The 27,413-nt window shown below is 46.7% G+C and overlaps 1 protein-coding gene across 1 annotated transcript in view; it reads right to left on the bottom strand.

Moving 5' to 3' along the window:
- TRIO (trio Rho guanine nucleotide exchange factor) overlaps positions 1–27,413 on the bottom strand; it is a 5,246,815-nt gene that overhangs the window by 3,284,891 nt on the left and 1,934,511 nt on the right. Inside the window, exon 14 of the mRNA XM_086965300.1 lies at positions 24,872–25,067. Coding sequence (XP_086821426.1) covers positions 24,872–25,067 — 196 coding nt within the window. The remainder of the gene's footprint in view (positions 1–24,871; positions 25,068–27,413) is intronic.

The following is a 27,413-nucleotide window of genomic DNA, read 5'->3' as shown; positions in this document are numbered from 1 at the left end:
ATATTCCCCTTGAAGGACATCTTGGCCAGAACAAGACTTGGGACAGGCGTATCCCTCACTTTCACTGGCCCCAAGTCAGAAGACACCAAGGAGTTTTGTCGCTCCTGTGTCACCTGCCAAGCCAGTGGCAAATCAGGTGGCACTACAAAGGCCCCCCTTATACCACTACCTGTGGTGGGGGTTCCCTTTGAAAGAGTAGGGATTGACATTGTTGGACCAATGGATCCCAAAACAGCATCTGGGCACAGGTTTATTCTGGTGGTTGTGGATCATGCCACCAGATACCCAGAGTTTATTTCCCTTAGGACCACTACAGCACCTTTTATGGCAAGAGCCCTTTTGGGAGTTTTCTCAAGAGTGGATTTCCCTAAGGAGGTAGTATCAGATAGAGGTGCAAACTTCATGTCTAGTTACCTGACTGTAATGTGGAAGGAGTGTGGAGTAAACTACAAGTTTACCACACCATATCACCTTCAATGCAATGGTCTAGTTGAAAGGTTCAACAAGACCTTAAAGGGCATGATTAAGGGTCTCCCTGAAAAGATCAGGCCGAGATGGGACATCCTGCTGCCCTGCCTTTTATTTGCCTATGGAGAGGTCCCACAAAAGGAGGTTGGCTACAGCTCTTTTGAACTTTTGTTCGGGCATCCTGTAAGAGGACCCCTTTGTCTGGTGAAGGAAGGATGGGAGTTACCTCTCAAACTTCCCGAACAAGACATTGTGGACTATGTACTTGGTCTCCGCTCCCGGATGGCTGAGTACATGAAAAAGGCATCCAAAAACCTTGAGGCAAGTCAGGAATTGCAAAAGGCATGGCAGGACCAAAAGGCTGTACTGATTGTTTACCAGCAAGGACAGAAAGTGTGGGTGTTGGGAGCCTGGGGCCCCAGCAGCTCTCCAAGACAAGTGGAGTGGACCCCACACTATTGTTTAACAGAAGGGAGAGGTCACCTATTTGGTGGATCTTAGAACTCCCAGGAGCCCCCACAGGGTACTCCATGTTAACAGACTGAAACCATATGGGCTTGCTCATGGCTACTGATGAAGGACAGGAGGAAGAGAGTGACCCTCTCCCAGACATGCTCTCTCAGAACCCTGATGATGGATTAGTTGATGGTGTAGCCTTGGCAGGCAGCCTCACTGATCAGCAGCAGAGGGACTGCAGACAAGTTCTGCAGGCCTACAGACAAATCTTTTCACTGACTCCAAGTCAGACTACCTGGTGCACTCATGAAGCGGACACTGGGGACAGTCTGCCTGTTAAAAGTAAGATTTACAGGCAACCTGATCATGTCAGGGACTGTATCAGGATAGAAGTCCAGAAAATGTTGTAATTGGGAGTCATTGAACCCTCCGAGAGCCCTTGGGCCGGGCCAGAAGTCCTTGTGCCTAAACCTCACACCCAAGATGGTAAGAGAGAGATGAGGATTTGTGTGGACTGCATAGGTCTCAATGCTGTCACTAGGACAGGTGCCCATCCAATACCCAAGACAGATGAGCTCATAGACAGATTGGCATCTGCCAAGTTTTTGAGCACATTTGACCTGACAGCTGGCTACTGGTAGATCAGACTAGCTGATGATGCAAAGCCAAAGACAGCATTTTAAACCCCTAGTGGACATTATCAATTTGTGGTAATGCCCTTTGGTCTGAAAAATGCACCTGCCACATTTCAAAGGTTGGTGAACCAAGTCCTCTCAGGCCTGGATGACTACTGTGCAGCTTATCTAGATATTGCTCTCTTTCGCTCCACCTGGGAAGATCACCTGATCCACCTGAAAAATGTTTTGGAGGCCCTGCAAAAGGCAGGCCTAACTATCAAGGCTACCAAATGCCAGATAGGGCAGAGTCAGGTTGTATACCTGGGACACCTAGTTTAATGCCAGGTTCAACCATTGCAGAGCACGATCCAGACCATATTGAACTGGACTGCTCCAACCACCCAGACTCAGGTCAGAGCTTTCTTGGGCCTGACTGGATACTACAGGAAATTTGTCAAGGGGTATGGTTCCATTGTGACATCCCTTAATGACTTAACTTCCAAGAAAATGCCAAAGAAAGTTCAGTGGACAGTCAGCTGTCAGAAGGCATTTGATGCCCTGAAGTAGGTCATGTGCACTGCACCAATTCTGAAAAGTCCAGACTACTCCAAAGTATTAATTGTTCAAACAGATGCTTCTGAGTTGGGAGTGGGGGCTGTGCTTTCACAATTGAATAAAGATGGTCAAGACCATCCAGTAGCTTTTATTAGCAGGAGGCTGACCCCTAGAGAGAAACGTTGGTCAGCTATTGAGAGGGAGGCCTTTGCTGTGGTTTGGGCCCTGAAGAAGCTGAGGCCATACTTGTTTGGTACTCACTTCAAGGTTCAGACAGACCATAAGCCCCTCTTTTGGCTAAAACAGATGAAGGGTGAAAATCCCAAACTGCTCAGGTGGTCCATTTCCCTACAGGGGATGGACTTTACAGTGGAACATAGACCTGGGAGTAACCATACCAATGCAGATAGACCTTCAATCAATCAATCAATCAATCATAGGCATTTATAGAGCGCTCTACTTACCCGGAGGGTCTCAAGGCGCTAGGGGGGGGGTGTGCTGCTGCTACCCGAACAGCCAGGTCTTGAGCTTCTTCCTGAAGGCGAGGTGGTCTTGGGTCAGGCGCAGGTCGGTCGGGAGGGAGTTCCAGGTCTTGGCGGCCAGGTAGGAGAAGGACCTTCCTCCTGTTGTCGTTCTTCGGATGCGGGGGACGGCGGCGAGGGCGTGACTGGCTGATCGGAGGTGTCGTTTGGGAGCGTAGAAGTTGATGCGGTTGTTGAGGTAGCTCGGGCCTTGGTCGTGAAGAGCTTTGTGTGCGTGGGTAAGGAGACGGAAGGTGATTCTCTTGTTGACCGGGAGCCAGTGCAGGTCTTTTAGGTGTCCGGAGATGTGGCTGTGTCGTGGGATGTCGAGGATGAGTCTGGTTGAGGCGTTCTGGATCCGTTGGAGTCTCTTCTGGAGCTTGGCGGTGGTTCCGGCGTAGAGGGCGTTGCCGTAGTCCAGACGGCTGGTGACGAGTGCCTGGGTGACAGTCTTCCTAGTCTCGGTGGGGATCCACCGGAAGATCTTCCGTAGCATGCGCAGGGTGTTGAAGCATGACGAGGAGACGGCGTTGACTTGCTTGGTCATGGAGAGGGAGGAGTCCAGGATGAAGCCCAGGTTGCGTGCGTGGTCTGTCGGTTTGGGTGCGGTGCCCAGGGCGGGGGGCCACCAGGAGTCGTCCCAGGCAGAGGGCGAGGATCCCAGGATGAGGACTTCCGTCTTGTCCGAGTTCAGCTTCAGGCGGCTGGTCGACATCCACTCGGCTACCTCTTTCATCCCTTCGTGCAGGTTGGCTCTGGCGGCGGCGGGGTCGTTGGTCAGGGAGAGGATCAGCTGGGTGTCGTCGGCGTAGGAGATTATGTTGAGGTTGTGTTGGTGTGCGATGGCCGCGAGGGGGCTCATGTAGACGTTGAAGAGGGTTGGGCTCAGCGAGGATCCTTGAGGGACGCCGCAGATGACTTTGGTGGCCTCTGACTTGTACGGTGGTAGACGGACTCTCTGTGTTCTTCCGTCGAGGAAGGAGATGATCCATTCCAGCGCCTTCTCCTGGATTCCGACGTTGCTGAGGCGCTGCACTAGGGTGCGGTGGCAGACGGTGTCGAAGGCAGCGGAGAGGTCTAGTAGGATGAGGGCCGCTGTTTCTCCGTTGTCCATCAGGGTTCGGATGTCATCGGTGGCAGCGATGAGGGCGGTCTCGGTGCTGTGGTTGGCTCGGAAGCCAGACTGTGAGGGGTCGAGGGATCCGTTCATCTCGAGGAAGGCGGCCAGCTGCTTGTTGACGGTCTTCTCGATGACTTTGGCTGGGAACGGGAGCAGCGAGATGGGGCGGTAATTCTTGAGATCTTTCCACTTAGAACATGAAGACTCAACTGGTCAAGGTTAGTTTAATGTCCCTGCGTTTGGGGGGGGGGGAAGTTGTGTAGGAGAGTAGGGTCTGCTTCCTATGGTTACCCCCACTTTTTGCTGGGAGTCTCTGGTTTTTCGACTTTAGACTGGCTGTGGCCCTGCCAATCAGGACCACTGCCTAGCTGTTCTCTCTCTAAATTGTAACCATGTGTAGGAGAGTAGGGTCTGCTATCCTATGGTCACCCCAATTTTTGCCTTTTGCTTCACTGGTTTTCGACTTAATGTGGCTGTGGGCCTGCTAATCAGACCCACAGCCTGCTGTTCTCTCTCTAAATTACTAACCATGTACTATAGATACATCACCAATTTGGTACTGGACACCTTATCAGCCACTGTACAGTGCACTATAGGTGCCCAGGGCATAGATGCATCCAAGGCCTACCAGGGGCTGCAGCATATCTTTTGCCATCCCTGGCTGGCCATTAAATCCACACAACTGGCTGATCACTCAGCTGGGACAAGGTGGTGTAATCACCCCTTGCTTAGATATAGTATACCTGTATCTAAACCTATATCTGGACACATATATACCTATCAGTCACTCCTGTGGCAGGCCTTAACAATCCTGGAGGCAGAGTGCTTGGTTTTATGTGAGATGGTGCTCTAGCATGAGCTGAGCCTGTCTGCAGAGGTCGGAACCATTTCCTTACTGGTGTTCCATGGTATTGCCATACCATATACTCTTAAGTGCATTATAATCCTCGCTGTTATTGCTAACTTTTGTTTGGCTTTATCAAAACATGTCGTGTAAGGTGTCATACACTTTGGAATACTACCCCCTCACCAGTTCTGGCGACGGGGGTAGCATTCCACCCTTCTAGAGGGAGAAGACATGTTACTTTTGTTATGCTCCTCTTGCTCCTCAGGGGTCGGATGATAATATAAGGGTTCCATTTCCAGACCGATCCGAACTCAACATGATAATCACTGAGTTCAGGACCGATCAGGCAGGGGATAAAGGTCGGGAAGGGTCAGCAGGGACAAAGGATCTGAAAGACACAAGCAGACAATATTAGCACTCTCACTCCCCCCAAATGCTACACTCATTAGGTCTCGCTAGGAAAATATATACCTTCAATGCAAATCCTCTGCTAAACACAAAATGAATATAACACAAGATCCAATATAAGTTCAACGGATCTGGTCCTGCACCTGGAGAATCCTGATTACTTCATCAGAAGAACTAGTCAAGCAAAATAACCCTTCCCTGTAGTCTCTTGTGAATATAAGTTTAGGTTGTGCTATTTGGAAGTCACTAATTAGTGTACAATAGGCTTCCACGGTGTAACAACCGCCGCCTTACACACCAATTTGTAGAGATCCTCCTCTCTGGGGGATCAACACGCTTCCTCTGCAACAACCAACTGATGTCATTTTCCCCGACCGCACTCTGCTTCGAGTGTTTATGTTTATGTTTATTAAAACTTTTATAGCGCGCTCTATTACCACGGGGTATCCTGGCGCGGTAGGGGAAACAAGCGAGTCCACTACCTCTCCAGTAGTCGTCGTCGGCGATAGACAATTAAGCACAGCAGTCTATATCCGCCCTCTATACTTCTAGAGACAGGGTCGAGAAAGGCCGCGGAGTCCGTTAACTTCACGGCTTCGCCCTTTAGAGTTTAAATAGTCCGTCGGTAATTGCACGAGAGACAGAGTATCACTCCTCTCTCCCTACCTGACGGCGAGAGAACTTTGGGTCCAGAAAGAGCGGATCCTCGCTCTGGTTCTTTCCTTGAGTTCCAACAGTCAAACGGCTGTGGTAGCTTCCTTCGAATTACCAATGTATGACTCGGGAATCGATACGAATTACGCACACGCTCTGGTGCGCGCTTCCGACCTTTAATGACTCCTCCTTGACCTGAGCCTTCTGGGACTCGTAGTTCTGCTAGTGCGCCCGTTTCTCACATCTTGGCAGGTGCCTTAGCTAGATCGTGACAACTTTACTTAAAACGCGGTTAATCCTAACCAGAGCCTCAGCATCACAAAATGGATGCTGCTGCCCCGACACAAGTCTGGCCTCCTGCTGCTGACCGAAACTTGGCAGGGGAGGCCTGGACAAAAGGTTTCTTGTCACAGGGAGGTGCTACACCACCCCAGACAGGAGATAGTGGATTGGAGAAGGGAGGGTTGAAAGAAACTAGACACTGCCTGGGGCACACAAGATGTCCCATGCAAAATCCAGCCAAACCGGTTCTGGGGCACTCCAGCCCCAGTCCTGGCGCGAAACTGGACAAAGGGAAAGGGGTGTAACCACCCCCTTCCTGGGTCCCACTCATAGGAGGGACCTAGCAGGAAATCCAGCCTCTTGATTTGGAATAAAGGTAGGAGCTGTGCCAATGCACATCCGATTATCCTGACTGAAACTTATGAAACAAAACTCTGGACCCTTCGACATCCCACTCGACGTGGAAGACTGAAGAATCTCCCTTGTGGTCAAGGAGTGACCACCCTGTGCAAACAGGCACAATCCAGCGCATCACAGTTTGCTTTGTTGCAATTCCCGCCGGAACTCGAGCGACAGATCGACAAGACCCAGCGTTCCTGCCTTCCCGATCCACAGTCCCAGCGAATCTGAGACCCGTGGAGGCGACCTGAAGCGTGGGGCCGGCCATCTTGAAAAGACCACGAAGTGCTGACCGTGCAGCTCCCGAGGCTCCCTCGAAGCTGTGCATTGGGGTTTGAGAAGCCCCAGCTCTGAGCAGCTTTTGCACCGAAGCTCTCCCCTCCACACTCACCGAGTGCTGCGTGGGGCCTTTTTGCATTTTCCTGCTCAACGCATTGTCCGGTCGCTTGCCCGTTGGCTAGTGGCCCCAGTACCGACGAACCTTTGAATTTACACTGCTAGTCTGGTTGCTCCAGACTGACCCTCGCTCCCCTGAAAAGGAGCAACCTCTCTGACCTTGCTGGTCCGAGTAAGAAGCGATCTTCGAATCCTGCGTGGGTTGCACTTGCCAAGGCTTGGTAACTCCAATCCGGAAGCAGACACTGCCCACAGCGAGAGCCTTTGTGGGACAGCTCGTGATCCACTCCAGGACATCCTCGGTGCCCCAGAGTCCACGTGGCAGCGGAGACAAGCTTCTCGACAACCACCTGATTGCGCCCGACATTGCCTGGTTCCTTCCTGGTTCCACCCTGGTCACTGCTGGGTGACCCAGACTCTGTCCCCTCTGCTTTCAGGTACTCTACATCTTCGATCCACCCTTGGATCCAACCGGACTCTTCTCTCCTGGCCGCCTGCAGCATCTTCGTCTCCAGGCACAATAGAACTACTCGACGAAACCCGACACCCTTTGGCACCTATGCACCTGCTTCCTGTGGGTGAGGTAACTTATGAACGCCGGTGCTCCTGTAGTGGTATACACCTCTAGTGTCTAAGTCTAAAGTTTGGTAATTCTAGTCCAGTCGGAAGATTCCTAAAACTGTAACTCGATAACTTTTACGCACCATTGACTTTGCATTGGTGCATGCGTGTGCTTTTAGCGCTGCACCCGAGCCCCGCGGGCCTCTACCGACTTCATCACTGCTAGTCCCGAGTAGTCCCAGCGATTCCCAAGGCCCTACGCCTACTACTGTTCGTAAAGTGATATTATACCACTTTTTTTTTAAGTTTGAATTTTATTGAAGAAAGGAAAGAAGTGGGGGAGGGGAGGAAAAAACAGAGCAATGGATATAGCATTGAAATGCATCGGAGTAAAATACAGCAATTAATTGATTAAGGGAAAAAATACAAGCAATAATTCGAGGAGGCATATGAGTGAAGCATCAATGATACTTATACCACTTTTTTAATATAAGTTTGAGTGGCCACCGGCCTCATCCATAAATGTGCAACTTTCATATGTAAAACGGTGCTTTCGTTTAAACGCTTGTGCTTCTATACTCATAAAGAGTACAGGATTATTCTAGTAATAAATACATATATTTTTATAATATATAACTTTTGTGGTGTCCTTTCATTTGATATTACAGGATTGCATATGGTAAAACAGCTGGCTTCACATGCCCTCTTGAGTTTAGCCTGAAGGCTGCTTAGTCCATGCTACCCCTAGGATAGCTTGTCTATAAGGTTGACTTACAACCACCACCATAAGGGATTGTTTGGACTGATACAAGGTGCCCACAGAATTGTGGACATCATACATCAGGCCAACTTCTCACATCATGTACTTTAGGTACATACCAGATTGGGTGTTGGGTCACCTTTGTGAGCCCCTGTATAGTGTACCATAGGTACCCAGGGCATAGGTGCATCCAAGGCCTACCAGGGGCTGCAGCATGTATTATGCCACCCCTGGCTGGCCCTCCAAACTGACACCACAGGTCTGTTCACACAGCCTGGGTAAGGTGGTGTACTCACCCCTTACTTAGATATAGTATCCCTAAATCTACATATATATGTAGACACATATACACCTATAAGTCACTCCTATGGTAGGCCTCGACAATCCTGGAGGCAGAGTGCTTGGTTTTATGTGAGAGGGTGCCCTAGCATGAGCTGAGCCCCTCTGCAGCTTTCGGAACCATCTCCTTATAGCTGTTCTATGATATAGCCATACCTTATACTCTTAAGTGCATTATAATCCCCGCGGTTAATGTTAACTTTGGTTTGGCTTGATCAAAACATGTTGTGTAAGGTGCCAAACAATTTTGAATACTACCCCTCCGCCAGTCCTGGCGGCGGGGGTAGTATTCCACCATTCTAGAGGGAGAAGACATGTAGTTACTGTTAACCCGGTTAAAGTTAAACAGAGCCCCAGCATCACAAAATAGATGCTGCTGCCACAGACACGAGTCTGACCTCCTGCTGCTGGACAAAACTCCGGCAGGGGAGACTTGGACAATAGGTTTCCTGTCCAAGGAGGTGCCAGGACCTCCCCAGACAGGCTTTAGTGTATTGGGGCAGGTAAGGCTGCATTCAGTGAATGCTTTCCAGACACTACCTGGGGCAAAAAAGGTGCTCCATGCATAGTCCAGTCCAAACCGGTTGCTGGGGCATACAGCCCCAGCTCTGGCACAATAATGGACAAAGGAAAGGGGGTGTAACCACCCCCTCTTCTGGTCCACCCATAGGAGGGACCTAGTCAGGTTGTTCCGCCCCCAAACTTAGTATAAGTATAGGAGCTGTGTACCTAGGACTTTAGATTACCCTGGACGAATCTTTGTAAGACATATCCTGGATCTTCGACGTTCCATTTCGACTGGAAGACGGAAGACCTCTCCCTTGTGATCAAGGAGTGACCACCCTGTTCAAACAGGCACCAACAGCAACTTTGCCGGTCTGCATTTTCGAGGCTCCAGCCGGATCCCGAAGAATCTGCGACACAGAACACGCACTTCCAGACTTCTCTGACCCCGACCCACACCCACAGCAAAGCTGAAACATGTGGCGGACACGGGAGACGTGGGACCGGAACTCCTGGACATCCTGCATTCTGCTACCTGCACTCCTTTCCTGAAGCCTCAGTAACTTGTGCATTGGGGTGTTTGAAGCCCCAGCCCCGAGCACCATTTGCACGGAAGCCCAGGAACCCACACTCCGCGAGTGTCCCGTGGGCCCCGCTTTTGCATTTGAGCTCGACGCGCCTTCCCGGTTCCTTGCCCGTTGGCTAGTGAGCCCCCTGAAGACTTTTGTTTCAACTCAACTTGCTTTCCTGGTTGCACCAGGCTTGCTCCAGCTGCCCTTCAAAGAGGAAGCGCCACAGACCTTGCTGTTCGCAAACAGAGCCAATCTCGACATCCTGTGTGGGTTGCGATTGCCAAGGCTTGTTGGGTCCAATCCGGATACCGACACCGCAGTCAACTAGATCCTTCATGGGACATCGTCGATGCCTCCTGGACCTCGTGGCTGAGGAGACAAGCTTCACATCTTCACCTGAAATCACCCGGCATCGCCTGGTTCCTTCCTGGTCACTGGCTAGTGTCCCAGACTCTGTCCCCTCTGCTTTCAGGTTCTTCAGATCTTCGATCCAACCTTGGAGCCACCCAGACACTTTTCCTCTGGCCGCCTGCAGCACTTCTTTGCAGCTCTCCATTGAAAACGACGAGGAAACCCGACACGAAAAAGCACCTATGCACCCGGCTTCCCTGGGTGAGGTAACACGAGTACTTCGGTGCTCCCGTGGGTCTTGACTCTCGAAGTGTCTTAGTTGAAAAGGGTTCCATCGTAGTCCATCCGGAAGTGTCCTTAAATTGTACTTTTGTAACTTCTTCGTTTCCCATAGAAAGTCAATGCTAACCCGCAGCTGTGTTTCTACACTGCACGCGTCTCCGGTGGGCCTCCTGCTTCCTAACCTTTGGTTAATTAGAGTAGCCCCTCTGATCCCACAAGCCCCTGGCCTGCTTTCTATTCCAGACAGGATTCTTATACCACTATTTTAGTATATGGTTTGTGATGTCCCTAGCGCATACTGTATATTTGTGCAACTTATCGTATGCTAATTGAGATTCTTGTAATGTACTTCGACGTCTGACCTCATAAAGAGTGCAGAGGGGTTTTGTTTAGATTGAATACATAAATATTTGATATATACCTTGTGTGGTGTCCTTTCATTTGGTACTCAATTGATTATAATTGGTAAAACAACTTGCTTAATACGCTCTCTGAAGTCTTAGCCTGATGACTGCTGGTCCACGCTACCACTAGGATAGCTTTCTATAAGGTTGACTTTACAACCACCATCGATAAGGGTTGATTAGACTGGTGCAAGGTGCCCACTAGAACTAGTGGACATCATATGCCAGGCTAACTTCTCACAGCTTCTTTTTCTCCGAGTCCTTATTTGACTTCGGTTTTAAAGCTTGTTTTGATGTCGGTGCCGAAATTGTTTTGAATGCTTTAGATTCTTCAACGTTTGTCAAAGGCTTTTCAGGCTTAATGGGTGTTTGTGGGCCTGAGACCGCCATGGGCTGAAGCCAGTGGGACTCTCAAAGCCAGTGTGGGTGGTTTTGTAGGTGTTTGGGTAGCTTTCGCGGAGGTACTCACATCCCCTTGTATGGAGGACGGATCGGAGTCCGAACCGCCTCCACTGCTTGCCAGTAGTATCTATACATCGCCTGGGGCCCTCTGTGCTTCCGATTCTTCCTGTTCTTGACTGGGGTCTGGCGGCTGATCCCTGAAGATATCTAGAGCATCTTCTGTGGATCGCTGCATTGTTTTGTGGGCCCAACGACAAGCTGTTTGTGTTGAAGTGTATTTTTTTATCTGAACGCTAAGCACGCCTTACAGGATGTTTCTTCGTGTTCCGGAGATAAACATAGATTACTTACTTTATGTAAATCCTGTCTGGTATATTTAGAGTGGCAGTCAGGGCAAAAACTGAAGGAAGTATTTTCCATCCCTTGTGGACGTATTCTTGTAGAATGGAGTCAAAGAAGTTGAGTAACAGAAAAGCCTGGGCAGGCGCCGTGAATATAGAGGAATCGCTAGTTTCTGTTTTATGGATTTGTGATTTATCAGCTCGGAGAGTACTGAAAGCCTAAAAAGCCCTCGGTGTACACTGAATCTTTGGTCCCGGAGCTGCAATAACGATGTTGGAACCCGAATGCAGAAAAAAACAATCTAACAAAGGAGCTGAGGAACATGCACAATACACACTGGAGGAGGGGTCACTATACCTTGTGACTTGTAGACTTCTTCAAAGAAAAACAACTTATAATCGTCTGAACCAAGCACTAGATGGTAGGATAATGCTAAGCATATGTATCTTCGGCCATCACATGATCTGAATACATGTAAACTACCCGATCTAGAGTCACTGGCACAGTTACATCGACCGGCCTGGAAAAGTCTACTCTTTAGGATTTTAACTTTCAGAGAGAGGGATACCATCTTGGTAAGTCCAAACAGTATAATCACATGGACTTTATTTTTGACACTTGTGCCTCACAGAGCCTAGAATAGCTAGGGTCAAATTTTAACAGGCTATGTTACAATAAAATCTTTAGGATCAGACTGTTTTAGATCATGATTTACCAATTCAAGGGGAAATGGAATCCAGCACTCAAGGGGAAAACTGCTTGTCGACTCACAATGGAAATTCTTTTGCACATTTTATGTATTTGCCCTAATTTCTTGTTTTTATTAAAAACGTATCGGCAATCTTTTTTAAATAAAGCAAAAATAAGATCAAATGCGAAGGCTGTTAGATACTGTTTTGGTGTCAGGGACAAGGGTGCAATAATGAGGCTAATGAAATTCTTATACCAAGCCTATAAAGTATTAATTTCATGCCTTAAGCAAACTGCTTTCAAACATAGATTTTAACTTATATGCCTCTAGGACCTCTTAACAATCACCTGATATTTGCACCAATATGTCATGGGGGTTTTTTGTAAGCTTTTGATTGATACAATAAATCTAATTTACGAATACTTGTCCGAAACAATTGCGATTCTCCTATTAACATGACCACAGAATCTGGATTTCATTAAAGACACGGAGGCTAACATTATGCATTAATCCTTTAATGCAACTCACAAACAGCCGTTTACTTCATAAAGAAAAGAATAAGAATGTGATGACAACATAGCAACAATATAAGGCATGAGCAAGGGCAGAGCTGCCTCTTTTAAATGCAATGAAGCAAGGAGAAAGTCAGCAAAATGGAGGTGCAACTTGGAGTAAAAGGTGATGAAGAAGGTGAAAACCAAGGAAGGAAGTGAAGGCAAATCCAAGAAGATCTGTTAGGTCGAATTATCTGAAAATAAAAGTGAAAACATTAAAAGGCTGAAAGAATCTTGCAAAGAAAAAGCAAATTGTAAACTTGAACATGAGCAAATAAAAACATCATATGAAGTGCAAATAGTTAACAACATCATATGAAATGCAAGGCAAAAGAATAGATTCTTCGTCCAAGGGAAGGACGGGAGGGATAATGTTAGCCTCTGTGTCTTTAATGAAATCCAGATTCTCTGATCATGTTAATAGGAGAATCGCAATTTCATTACAAGACAAGGAGGCTACATTATGCATGTTGGTAGTCTTGAATAATGACGTCGGACATATGTTCAATAGGTTTACAATAATGATGAGCAAAAGTAGAGGCATTGGACCAATCAGCAGCTTTAAGGATAGCATCCAACTTACCACCAGACCAGAAGGACTTGCTAGTCATAGCACATCTGAGAGCATGAGCTTGAAATTTGGAAAGGTCAATACCAGCAAAGTTCATAGCCAATTTAACCCATCTGGCAATAGAACAGGATGAGATGGGTTTAAAAGGTGTGACAAAAGAAATGATAAGTTGATTGGCATCAGGAGGGCGAAGGTCTTTCATTCTGGAATCGTATTCTTTCATACAATCAACAACACAAAGTTTTTGGCAATAGTCAAAACGAGGATACAAAATAGAGTCAGACATGGTTTTAGTTCTTTTAAGGATTTCAAACTTAACACCAAACACGTCATAGCATCTATTAGAGATATCTAGAGCTTTCACATCGGAAACTCTACGACAAGAAACTAAGCATAAAAGAGAAGCAAGTTTAATGGGAAGACATTTCCTGTTAAGAAGAGAATTGTCAGGCCAAGAGCAAAAAAGGTCAAGCATAAGTTTAACATCCCACACAGATTGGTATTTAGGCCTAGGAGGTCTTTTAAGTCTAATACTCTTTAGTACTCTACAAATAATAACATTCTTACCTACCGTCCTACCGTTGACAAGAGAATGTCCTGCGGAAATGGCAGATCTATAACAATTAATCGATCTATAGGAGAGGACATTGTTGAATAGTTCAACATGAAAATTAACTATATTGACGATAGGAGCCTCCACGGGATCAAAGTACCTCTCCATGCACCAACGAAACCATTTTTTCCGGATGTTATTATATCTGCAGTGAGTTCCTGGTGCCCAGGATTCTCCGAAGAGAGTGAGAGCAGATGACGAAAGTCCAGACAATTCGTTAGATTGCCTGACACTTTCCAGGCAAGAAGGTTCAAACTCCCTGAAAGAACCAGGTGATGATCTTCTCTGTTTGCGTTTAGAATCAGACCTTTCGTTGCAGGAATCAGGAAGGGAATGTCGCATGAAAGCTCCAGAGCTGTGGGGAACCACGCCTGAGAGGGCCAGAAAAGAGTTAACAGGACTAGGGAGCACTGATCCTGTCTCACTTTTTGAAGAACCCTCTGAATCATGGCGAAAGGAGGAAAGGCAAAAGGTCGAAGAGGGGACCATGGCTGGAGAAAGGCATTCACTGCAAGAGCGCCCGGGTCTGGCATCCAGCTGAAATACTGAGGAAGTTGAATAGTCAATCTGCTGGCAAAAAGGTCCACATCGAATGGGCCCCAAAAAAGAGACAAGGAATTGAAAACGTTCACATCGAGTTTCCAATCGCTGAAATCTTGAAGGAATCTCGAGTTACAATCCGCGGAGAAGTTCGATTTCCCGGGGAGATATTCTTCTCTCAGAGACATTTTGTGTTTTAAACAGAACATCCAGAGTTTCCTGGCCAAATCGGAGAGGTCTGCTGACCTTGTCCCACCAAGGCGGTTGATATAGGAGACTGCAGAGACTTTGTCCATGTTCAAAACAACGGATCTGCCCTGAAGAGAGTGTCTGAAACTCATTAGGGCATAAAGGCAGGCAGTCAACTCTAAAAAGTTTATATGGTGGGAGGATTCCGCCCGAGACCAGAAGCCACCGGTGTCCTTGTCGAGGAGACGTGCACCCCAGCCATGAAGGCTGGCGTCTGATTCCAAGACAAAGCCCGGAGTCGAACCGAAGATAGCTCTTCCGTTCCACGCATCCAAATTGTCCAGCCACCAAGAGAGTTCCAACCTCGCTTGTTGATCCAAGCAAACAGGGTCCTCGTACCACAGACCGGATCTGAGGGCATTGGCTTTCACTCTCTGGAGGGCACGATAGTTGAGGGGTCCGGGAAAGATGGCCTGAATTGAAGAAGAAAGCAAATCCAGGAGTCTGGCCAATTCTCGAAGAGTGAGGGATTGCTGTCTTGAAGCAAACCTGATCTCCTTCCGAATTTTGGCGATCTTCTTGTTGGGAAGAAGGAGGAGACATTTCGAGGTGTCCACAGTGAAACCTAGGAACTCTAGAGATTTTGAAGGGGTAAGAATGGACTTTTCCCAGTTTATAATGAAGCCAAGATCCTCTATGAGATTCATGGCGATCCTGAGATCTTCCAAGAGCTGAGAGTTAGTTTGTGACATGATGAGAATATCGTCTAAATAAATAATGAGGCGGATACCTTTCGCTCTTAGAAGAGAGACAATTGTCCTCATAATCCTGGTGAAGCACCAAGGAGGGGATGAAAGCCCGAATGGGAGGGCTTGAAATTGAAAGAGGTGACCGTCCCATATAAATTGAAGAAAGGGCTGATGTTCCTCTGCCATAGGGATGGTAAAATACGCGTCTTTCAGATCCAATTGGACCAGCCAATCTCCCTGAAGAAGATCTCTGAGGAGGTAGATGCCCTCCATCTTGAAATGCCTGTACACGAGGTATTTGTTTACTTCCCGAAGGTTTATAACCGGTCTCCAACATTTGTCCTTCTTCTGGACTAAGAAGAGCGTGCTCACAAATCTTCTTTGAGACCTGAGGGAACTCAATAATAGCACCTTTTTGGAGCATAGAGGAAATTTCTTCTTTGACAATTTCTAGATGTTCTAAAGGAAGGACCAAGGGGTTGGGTGCAATAGTTTCAAAATCTATTCTGAACCCCTGAACTGTCTTGAAAACCCACGGGTCTTGAGTCAAGGACCTCCAAACATGATAGAAGTGCTTGAGCCTTCCCCCGACCCTGGGAGGGGGAGCGGAGAGAGAAGGACTTACTTGAAAAGTTGTTGTTGGAAGTTCCATGGGAAGAGAAACCTCTGCCGCGAGAACCTCTTCTTCTCTGGGGGTAGAATTGTCGGTTGGAGGGATAGAAGCCTCTGCCAGTGGTACCTCTTCCTCTATTGGATGAAAAGGGCCTTTAGTTTCCGCGGCCATAAGAACGGCCCCTTCTTCCAGCCTGTCCAAAAAGGTTAGTGGAGAAAACACATCTGATATTATTTTGGGCCTTGTCTAGGGCGGTGAAGGTGGCAGCATACTTCCCTATGGTCTTAATCATATCCTCGCCGAAGAGGAGGCCCTTGGGTTTATTGGAAAGCTCCTTTTCGGCAAGGTCACCTAGTTTAGGGTTAATTTTATTGAAGATGGTCTTCCTTCTTTCAATATTAAGGCCCGAGTTAGCGTTACCAAGTAGTACGATCGCCCTCTGGCTCCAGCCCCTAATCAGGTTAGTGTTGAGGGGTAAATTAGAGATATAGGATTCCTCTGCCAGATCGAGGATTTTAGTAAGGGGACCGAGAACATCAAGGAGACTATCTTGGCAACTCTTAATGGCCCTCTCGAGGCCTTTTCTGGGGTCTTTACCCAGTTTGAATACAAATTTAATGAGGTCGGGATCGAGATTGGGGGTTTAGCAAACCTTGTCCTCGATGCAAGGCCTCGGACATTCTGATCTCAGGGTATTGCGAGTTTCTCTCTCTAGAGAATTTCTCAGCCATCTAGTGTTAAATTTGGAGACATGATCATGTGGGAACCATTTAGAACTATTAGTGTGGGAGGAACAATTGTTACTTACCTGTAAACAGGTGGTTCTCCAGTATTGGTGTCTTTCATAGATTCACATGCTTGAATATTCCCCATCGTCGGAGTGGGAGTCCCACGGTAAATAAAATAGCAATAACATACTCATAATATGTATATGTAGAAACATAACATATGAAATACACATTAGAAAAAAGGCAGAAAAACCTAGACATAATTCTACATAGGAATACATGAAGAGAGAAAAAGACACTTGTAGTCTATTCCTGTCATTATGTTGGTCCAAACAGTAGCCTATCAGGCGCCAGCAGCCCTCCAGCACCTTCTCCTCAGGGCTCAGTACCTCAGATTTTCACAGCACAAGAGTCTATGAGGAGGAGAGAGCCTCTGAGGGGAGGTGGGCGGGTCGCATGTGAATCTATGAAAGACACCAATACTGGAGAACCACCTGTTTACAGGTAAGTAACAATTGTTCTTCTCCAGTATTAGGGTGTATTTCATAGATTCACATGCTTGAATATAGATTAGAAAGCAGTAATAATAAACCGACTTGTAAGACCAAAGTATATGAATATACATACATATCTAGTCATGCAAGTCAAAAATAACATGGTAAACCATAATGGAGGAGGGAAGACAGAGGCTCACCTTATTGAAAAAGATTGCGAAGCACAACCTGTCCCACTGCAGTATCAGCATCATTGATGGCACCCAGGCAGTGGTGTTTTGTAAACGTGTGCCTGCTGGACCACGTGGCTGCTCTGCAGATCTGATGCAGCGGCACACCGGCGAACAGGGCAGTTGAAGACGACATCGCCCTGGTGGAATGGGCCCTCACTGAAGACTGTAGAGGCTTGCCTGCCATTTGATGGCAGAAAGTGATGGCCGAGGAAACCCAGCGAGCAATAGTGGGTTTGGTAACTGGACGCCCTTTGTGGAAGCGTCCATACGCTATGAACAGTTTTTTGGGTTTTTTTGTCCTCATATATGCCACCAGACAAAGTATGCTCTAGATGGGATCTTTCAGAGCCTTTCGCACATATAGCCTTAGATTCCACCCCTGGATTATGTGCGCGGCCTACCGAAATCGCCCAGAGGTAGGCTGTCTCCTTGTCCAACTCCCTATTACCTTATTACCGGGGAGGACCGGACCACAAAACCTCTGGCATAATCAATGGACTCTTACTTTTCCGACCAATCTTTTAGCATGGACCAGATCTTATTGGCACTCTCTCCACCGCACAACCTATCTGACTGGGCAATCATCATAATATTTTTCAAGCTAACAGCGAATCTTGGGGGGGCCTTCGACTTCCACTCTCTGCAGATCTCCCTTCTGGCAATAACTACGACATAAAACAAGAACTGTGTAACTGGGCTGTTCATTGAGTACCCCTGCGGAAGGCCAAAGAAAATCAGTCTAGAGGAACAGGTAATTGGTATTAGTAAAACCTCCTCCAGAAAATCACACACATGTCCCCAATAGCTGGTAATTTCTTGGCAATCCATAAACATGTGCAAATAGTCTGCAGAGGAAGAATTACACCTCGGGCAGAAATAATTTTCAGCGGATATCCTACACAGTTTGGCAGGGGTCTAATAAACCCTATAGGCAGTGAATAAATGGTTTCTTCTGAGATTGGCTGGTTTTATTATCTTTTGTGAAATAGTAAATGAGTCAACCCAGACTTTCTGTATCTCCTCGCTATTCTCCATTATAGAATTACCCCAAAGACTTATTATGTCAGAATCCAAACAATCTTTTGCATTAACCAGAGTATTATACCAGAAGGCAACCTCACGCTTCCAGCCTCCCCCTCTGCTCACAAAATCTAAGGACCGGGTCTCCTCAGCCTGTTGATGTGCCAGGCCCTCTGAGGCAGAGTCCACTTGCCCTTTATTGACAGACCTTGGAGGTGTGCCCCTCATCCTTCCAAAGAGGCGTCCGTGGTTAGAGTAAGCTCCGGAGTGATGGAGAGGAACGAAGTCCCTGCCGACAGATTGGATGACTGCGTCCACCATTTGAGACCCGCCCTCATGCGAGCGGTGACAGAGACTTTGTCGTTGAAGGAACCGGTGATCTGACTCCATTCTTCTTGAATGGGGCGTTTCCGTAGTCTGCAATTTGGGATCAGCGCAATGCACGATGATGCCATCCCTAGAAATTACTTTAATAATCGGACTGAAATGGACTGCTTTGTCCGTAGATGAGACACCAGTTGAAGTATCTTTTGTTGGCGTTCCTGAGACACAAAAGCTTTTGCAAGAGTTGTATCCAACATGGCCCCCAGAAAATTCTTGCAGAGAGCTGGACGTAACTTGGACTTTTCGGTGTTGATGGAAAGTCCGAGAGAGCGAAAGAAATCCTGACATAGGCGTGTGTCCTGAAGCAACTGCGTGCGAGACTGTGATTTTAGGAGACAGTCGTCCAGGTATGGAAATATTTGTACACCCTGGAGACGCAGGTAAGCGACCACAGGAGCTAGTACCTCTGTAAAGACGCGAGGGGCGGAGCGTAGGCCGAAAGGCAGCACCTTGAACTGGAAATCCTTCCTTCCCATGCGGAACCTCAAGTACTTCCGATGTCGCGGTAGAATAGGGACATGGAAGTAGGCGTCTTGGAGATCAATAGTTGCCATGAAATCTCCCATCAAGAGCAAGCGTAAGATCTCCGACAGCGTTAGCATGCGGAAGGACTGGCACTTGAGATACTTGTTGAGTGCTCGCAAGTCCAATATTGGTCGCCAATCTCCGTTTTTCTTGATGATAAGGAAAAACCGGGAATAAAATCCCTTCCCCCTTTGAGATTTGGGCACCACCTCGACTGCGCCCTTCTGTATCATAAGGCGAACTTGATGGAGTAGTTCCTGGATGTGGGCTGGAGGTGGGCCGGAAGGTGGAGTAGGAGGAGGAAGTTTGATGAGCTAGAGCATGGCCTTTCTCTACAATGTCCAGAACCCAACGGTCCGAAGAGATGGAGGACCATTGAGAACAAAACAGGGAGATTCGACCTCCAACTCTTTGGGGCAAAGGCAAGTCATTGTCTCTTGGGAGCAGATCCTCCGTAGGACGATTTCCCCCTATAGGTCTTGGAAGACTGCTGACGGGAAGACTGTTGTTGGTTATTGGAATAGCGTTGGTTGCCTTGGTTGTAGGAACGATATTGGTTGCTTCCTCCTCGGAAATTTGAAGAGGTGCCGCGTCCGCATGCACCACGAAAGGGCTGCTTCCAAAATTGTAAATTTCCTAAAGAGCGGGCAGTGTCGGTATCTTTTTTGATAGATTGTAATGCCTCATCAACATGTGCCCCAAAAAGTGATTTGCCGTCATACGGCATATCCAGTATTTTCGCCTGCACCTCCTGCCGAAAGGATGTGGAGCGTAACCAGCCCTGTCTGCGTAGAACAGCCGCTCCAGCAATCTGTCGGAAACCTGTATAGGCAATATCGACGGCACAGTCAATAATCTCCTCTGATGTTCTCTCACCTTCTTGGAGAAGTTGCAAGGCTTCCGTCTTTGAAGCGTCTGGAACTAAAGCCACAAAAGCCGTCATGTCGGCCCACATTTGGCGGTCGTACCACCCCAAAATTGCCAGATTATTGGCCGCTCTCACTGTGGTGGAGGCCATCGTTGAAAATTTCCGGCCTATTGCATCCAGACGACGACCGTCGCGATCTGGTGGAGCAGTCACAGTAGACGCAGGATTCCGAGTACGGCGCTGAGCTGCCTGCGTAACCACCGAATCTGGCTTCGGCTGTCCAATAAGGCACGCTGGACTACCAACAGGCGCCTTATATTTCTTCTCCAACCGGGACATCTGCGCCGGCAGCGAATTTGGGGTTTACATCAACTTCACCCCTTCAGCCCAGATAAAGTCAATAATAGGTACAGTATGGACTTGCTTAAATGGTTTGTTCTTGAAATCATAGAGGAAGCAATCCTCTTCCCTCTGTACTCTTGGTAATTTAAAACGTTGAGCCGCCCTATCCATCAGTTGATGAAAACTTGCAATATCCACAGGCGGAGAATCACCTGGCTTTACCGGAGAGGGAGATGGTGTTTGAGCTTGATAATTATCCCACTCCGCCATATCTTCGTCATCGTCATCTCGAACCTCACCATCTTCGCAGTCCGGAGTAATGTCCCCTTTGTCGTCATACACAGTCGTGTGTATCCGAACTGACGTTTGTATCTGTGGAGCAGATGTAGGTAGAAGCGGCAGAGGAGCCGCAGCAGGCACTGCAACAGAAGGAACTGTAGGAACCTGTGGAGAAAGCAGGAAACGCCTAGTATAATCGTCTAACATATGTTGGAGATTAGAGATAAGCGACAAAGGAACTGTCGCTGTAGGAACCTGAACCGTCGTTTCCTCTTATTTGGAAATATTGGTCCTCATCATCATTGCTATAGTCCTGGCACTTGATGACCAAATCTGATGGACTACGTGCCGCCCTGAAAGACTCATGCACATCTTCCTCCGAATCCTGATCGGAATCCGTGGCAAACAAGGGTGAGCGAGGTTGCGGGTCACTGGAGATGGAAATTTGGTCAATAGGCACCATGCGGCGTTGGTGAAGCATGTCGATGGTGGCAGAGCCCGTGGACGAGAGTGGCAGCAAAGGCAGAGAGGCAAATGAGGAAGATGTCGTCGGTGGAACTGACGACGACGATGGAGTTGCTGGAACCACACTAGAAGAATCCATCGTCGATGGGTCTGTTGTCAATGGCAATGGAGCCGTCGACGGAGCTTTCGTCAACGGAGTCGACGACGAGGATGACTTCTTTTTCGTCGACGGAGCAGTCGTCGACGGGGCAGTCGCCGACGGGGCGGCCGTCGACGGGGCGGCCGTCGGCGGAGCGGCCGTCGACTGAGTTGGTCTTTTAACACTCTTCGTCGACGAAGATTTGGTTGTCGACGGTGGAGGCCTCTTCGACGACGACAAAGCAATAGGGATAACCGATGGTACAGTCTTGAAACTGAGAGTTACCTTAGTCGACGACGATGCCGTCGACGAAACAGTTGTCGACGATCCTGATGCAGACGTCGTCGACGAGCCGGAAACGGCAGATTTCGTCGTCGGGACGACCGTCGACGCTCCCGTCGACGATGGAACATGTTTTTTGACAGAAACATGAGTGAAAGATGCAGCAGACGCCTGAGAGCCAGGTCTCGTGGCCGTGGACGTAGCAGGTAGAGGTGAAGACAACGCAGGGGCCAGAGAGAGTGACATCCTCTTTTTAAGGAATGGAGAAGGCAACTCCTGAACACTACCACGTTTAGAAGCTGCTTGGGAACGACCAGAAATGAGACTTTCAGCATCAGAAAGTATATTATCCTTGTCCTTAGGTCTCTGAAGCCACAGTAGAAGATGGCCTTCCCTATCTTTTAGAGTCTTTGTGGAGAAAGTTCTACAGAACTTACATTTACCCACATCATGGTCAGGGTAAAGACAGTAAATACACTTAATGTGAGGATCTTTTGAATAAAGGAGCAGCTTTCCACAAGAAGAGCAAGGTCTAAAGAGAGTCTTCTTACTAGAAGACATGTTGAGAACACAGGAAAAACCTGAAGAGAAGAGAAAACTGAGCAGAGCTCAGGGAGACTCCCTTTCACACGACATGCGGTAGAAAATCTGAGGTAATGAGCCCTGAGGAGAAGGTTCTGGAGGGCTGCTGGCGCCTGATTGGCTACAGTTTGGACCAACATAATGACAGGAATAGACTACAAGTGTCTTTTTCTCTCTTCATGTATTCCTATGTGGAATTATGTCTAGGCTTTTCTACCTTTTTTCTAATGTGTATTTCATGTGTTATGTTTCTACATATACATATTATGAGTATGTTATTGCTATTTTATTTACCGTGGGACTCCCACTCCGACGACGGGGAATATTCAAGCATGTGAATCTATGAAAGACACCCTAATACTGGAGAAATGTTATTAGGGGAAAACATTTCACCACCCAGAGGGTCAAAAATGGCATGCTTAGAAGAGGGGGAAGAGTCAGCCTCGGAATGGACATTAAAGTCTAAGCCGTCTAGATCCTGCTCACCCAGGTCAAGAACGAACACGTCGTAAGGGTCATCGAAGACCTGGTCTTCATCGGAGTCAGATCCTGCGTCAACACGTGCACTATCAACAATTGTGCCGCTGAGGACACCCGCCAAATTCGTGCCGCTAGGGACACCCATCCTAGTTGTGCCGCGAGGGACACCAGTACCTTTTTAGGCGCAGGGGCCTCCTATAGAGCGCGAGGTGCTAGGACCTCCCAGGTCAAGTGAGGTACCGAGACCTCCAATAGTGCCATCACAGTGTTTGACTTTTTTAGAAGATTTTAAGTATACAGTTTCAGGATCACGAGGAGAGTCGTCATCCTGTAGGAAGGATCTCTTGTGCGACATGACCTCCTTCAACGTGTCCAGCATGCAGGATTTCATCTCTTTCTGTGGGAATACTTTAAAGGAATCATTGGTATAGTTAGGGGAGCTAGCGACAGCGTCATCTGACTCCATGTCAGACATGACAGGTAAGTAATTCTGGATAGATTAAGGTAGAGAATTCTGTCAAATATTACTAACCCCTTAATATATTATTTATTTCTTTTTTATATTTTTATGAAAAATCAATTCAATCTAACCCCCTTTTTTTATGGCAATGGATTATGAGAATCTAGGTTAAGTAATGCCCAAGTAACTAATAAGGTCAGGAATAATAGAAATGGGTCCTAAAAGATAATGACACGTTAAAATGAGCCAAAAAACGATGTGAGGGGGCAGGCGAAGGGAGAACAGCTGATTGCTGGTCTCCGAGCGGCTGGCAAGCGCAACTTAGGCGCTCGAGCCAGCCGCAGTCGGAAGATCAGAGGAATGGACCTAGAGAGGTAGGGGGCGTAACGCCGCCGCTGCCGAGGTTCATTCCTCTGTGGAAGGGGAAAAGACCCGCTCGGGGAAAGAGCGAGTGCGTGAAATACATTTAACGCGTCAGAAGGGCAAATAAAAGGCAAATCGCAGCCCAAACACTAAAGCGCCGAATAAAGCCATAGCTAATAGGCGTTAAAGGAAAAGAAACGCGGGCAACCTTCGATGGAGGGCGGATCGAAGGAGTGAGTCCCCCGAGGAAAGCGCAATCCAGGTGGCATAGGTGAGGAAGGGTAGGGTGGAGGGCGGCAGATGATAATGACAACCATAAATTGGAAGTCGAGGGAGGGTAAGTGGTTTAGGGAAATAAAAACAAAACGAATTGAAAAAACAAGGTCAATGAAGTCAAGTGAAAATAACATATTAGATAATTAATATAGCAAGTAATAGTATCAACAACAAAAAATCAGTATCATGTAGCTTAAGCAAAGAAGAATAAGGAGAGCCAACTTATCTGTTTGCGAGCCGCATTTAAAAGAGGCAGCTCTGCCCTTGCTCATGCCTTATATTGTTGCTATGTTGTCATCACATTCTTATTCTTTTCTTTATGATGTAAGTGGCTGTTTGTGAGTTGCATTAAAGAATCAATGCATAATTTAGCCTCCTTGTCTTGTAATGAAATCAGAGTTTTCACAGATAATTATGCATTCCTTAAGCACTGGCATGGATACAGATATACTATGAATGTTCCTATTAACCACAAGTGACCGTTCATCTGATAATATTTTCCACATTAAGTGATCCATCGGTAAGGTATTTGTACTTTTTATTGAAGCAGCATTTGAACACTTTTTTGTAAAGTTTTAGCATTTGTGTGTAAATTTAAAGCTTCTGCGCACTACAGTGTAGTATAGCCCATCTATCCATGGGGATCTGGTTTGATGTCTAACCTTGAATTAAACCTGTATGAGGTCTGCCTCCCTTAGTTCGGTTTATTTCAATGCGGCTTACTAGCTGCTTCACTGCATATTTCCTGCTTGGCGTGCTTTAACCTAGTGGAGTAAAGGGCAGGAGCGAACAAGGGCAAACATAATCTAATGTGACCAAAAGCAAGGGAACCTTATCTAACAAGAACCAATGAGGAAGGGTGAGGCAGGCCCTTATTTGTACATTTGCTCTGACAGACTGTCAATCCCCACAAGATTGCCCGTTTCCTAAATAAACCAGATGTGATGAAGAAATTAACTTGAAGCCTAAAAAGAAAAATCATGTTAACTACAAAGAAATGTAAAAAATTATTAAATATATATATACATATAAACGATTTGGATTGATATCAAACTGTTGCGGATACTGCTATAGTATAGCTATGTTTGTGTGTGCTTTTTCCCAGAAATCATATAAATTGCCATCTTCCTTCCCACCCGCCCCCCGGCTGAAACACTGTGAAGCATCATTACGTTTAATCAGCCAGCTTACCAGAACCTTGCACTTCATTAACACACTGCAGCAGATCCTGTCCTTGGTGAATGACATCAAATGTTAAGTTGTTCATGGTCAGGGACTTATCCGCATGATGTTGGAGCCTCTGTTCGGCTATTGTGAGATCTTCCGTATCAAAATCATTCATCTGCTGAGATAACTCCTCATTCCAAGACTCCAGGTCTGAGATGATCTAATAAAAGCATGACAACAGAATTACAGATCAACAAATTGAAAAAGATACATACAACAGCAAAAATGTATCCAGTGTGAAATTACATTGATTTCTGTATTTTATACTGTAAAGTGTATATAATTTAAATAGGAACATCTTATGATTGTTCCTCCTGCTGAAGTACGAGTTTATAAATGGGAAATGTTTTGGCGAGAATGGGAGCAGAAGACAGAAGGGACGTGGCTAAAAGTGAAAATAAAAAACAAAAAAGGGAAAGAGGATCAGGAATCTAAGAGGTACAAAAACAGGGAGGGAGACTAAGGAGATCGCTGAGAGATTAAAGGGCTTTTTAACGTTTAAAATATTTATCTAGAATATTTCAAGATAGTCTTGGATATGAAACTGAGCCAATTCCAATTCTACTGTATGCTATGGAATTAGGAAAAACAGGTATGAGGCTCACACCTGCACTGTTAATTTTTAAGTAGTGTTTAGAGGCAATATAATTGGCTGGGGAGAGACATTCCCAACATAGGGAAGGGGCTGCAACCCAAGTGTCTTGGGACGGCCACTTTGTGGATCTTTAAAGGGACAGTGGAGTGACACTGGGATGGCTTTAGAGTAAGTAGAGGAGTTACACAGGGGCCAGCACCATGAGGCAATTACAGGTGCGCAGTGGGTCGCCTGACATGATAAATCGCAAAGCTAGTATTAGAGCACTTCAGCGCAATAGTGTGTACCATTGGAGGAATAGACATGACACCTGGTGCATGGGCATCACTGTGCAGAGCTAAGAGGAACCCTATCTAAAGGGCAAAAAATCTTTCTACTTCATTATAAAATAGCAACCACTGAAGCATTCTCTTGCCTAAAAAGAGACATAAACGGTTGTGTGGCATGAAAAGGCCTCAGATCAATTACTTATCAAAGAATGGAATGAATAGCAAAGGACAAAAGGAGGAATTAACTGGGGGAACCTCGCCAGAGGAACATATGGACATATATAAGATTGAAGTTGCAAGTAAAGACACGTGGAGGAGAAGCGATGGTTTTATGGCACTAAAGTGTAGTGTTAAACCTTAAGAACACTGCCGTCTTGCCAACTTTGACAAAGCAACTGTTTATTTGTGGAAGAGAATGAAGGTAAGCCTTTCCATGGACAGGTTGAGGAGGATTTGGGAGAAAGCTCAGAAGGCACGTGACTGAACCGTCATCATTTTATTCCAGGCAGGTAATGGATTGGACACAGTGCATTAAGCTTAAGCAAACTACCTCCCACTGAGAATAATATTTGAGACTTTAATGACCAAGTTGGATGGAGATGACAACTTGCATGATTCCAGGAGACCACCTTTTTGCGGCCTGAAAGCCCTAATTGAGTCTTTAGAAGGCCAGAGCTAACGGTTAATGAGGACTCGGAGATATGACAAAATAACTGCCTTTCGCCCATCAAAGTCACCATCAAACTTGCCTATACAAAGAACAGTTGACCCCTAAACTTTGTCCCACTTTCTTTTTCCTCATCCTCCTTTTTCCCCTTCCTCTAAGGGTCCTTGTTGCAGTGTGAATCATTTCTGGATTGACATGCTGTACATTTTTCCAATTAGGAATGGTCTCCTACTGCTTCTTTTTTGCCCCATTTCTTGTCAACAACTTTGAGGTTATGCACATCAGCTTATGAGATCAGATGTATGCGCCCAAACCTTGCATTAATTGTCACACTTTTCAAATTCTTTTTTCTGCCTTTAGGTTTGTAAGCACAATCAGGCGCTCCAGGTCACTGTTTGACAAAGTTCTGAAAAATACTAAAGGAAAATACAAAAAATTCAGAGAAAGCACTGGATCGAGAGAGGATGTAGAGAAAAACAAAACACACACTGACAGAGAATCGAATTTCAGTGGATACTTTGAGAGACATTGGAAATAGCCCTTTTAGATTTTTTCCAAAAGCACCGCCACAACTAGTTTAGAAGGATAGACACAAGTTGTGCAAGATTTGCCTGCCCGAGGACGACAAGTATGAATAGTGGGAAGCCTGTAGAGAGATTATTTTCAGTAATCTTACAGTAAGTGAGAAAAATAAGTGGTCAAACAATGCGTTGATGCAACTGCAAGGCGAATAACCCACTATGAGGAACTTGGAGCTTTCAAGCAATAAGAAAAACCCCACAGAAACGAAAGTGGAACAGGGTAAAGAGGTCCAATGTCAAAGAGAAGATCATCGATCTCGTAAAAAGAGGCGCTAATGAGAAAGGTGCAGAAAGACACAAAACATCATAAAAAAGCATACGCCCACAACAACTCAAAGGCGCAACTAGACCGAGCTGAATACAGTGGACTTGAAAGCACACACCATGCCTAGCT

The sequence above is a fragment of the Lissotriton vulgaris genome, chromosome 4_1 (genome assembly GCF_964263255.1).
Source record: "Lissotriton vulgaris chromosome 4_1, aLisVul1.2, whole genome shotgun sequence".
Taxonomy (NCBI): domain Eukaryota; kingdom Metazoa; phylum Chordata; class Amphibia; order Caudata; family Salamandridae; genus Lissotriton; species Lissotriton vulgaris.
Note: the sequence above shows the minus strand (reverse complement) of the source record. Positions and strands in the feature narration are given on the sequence as shown.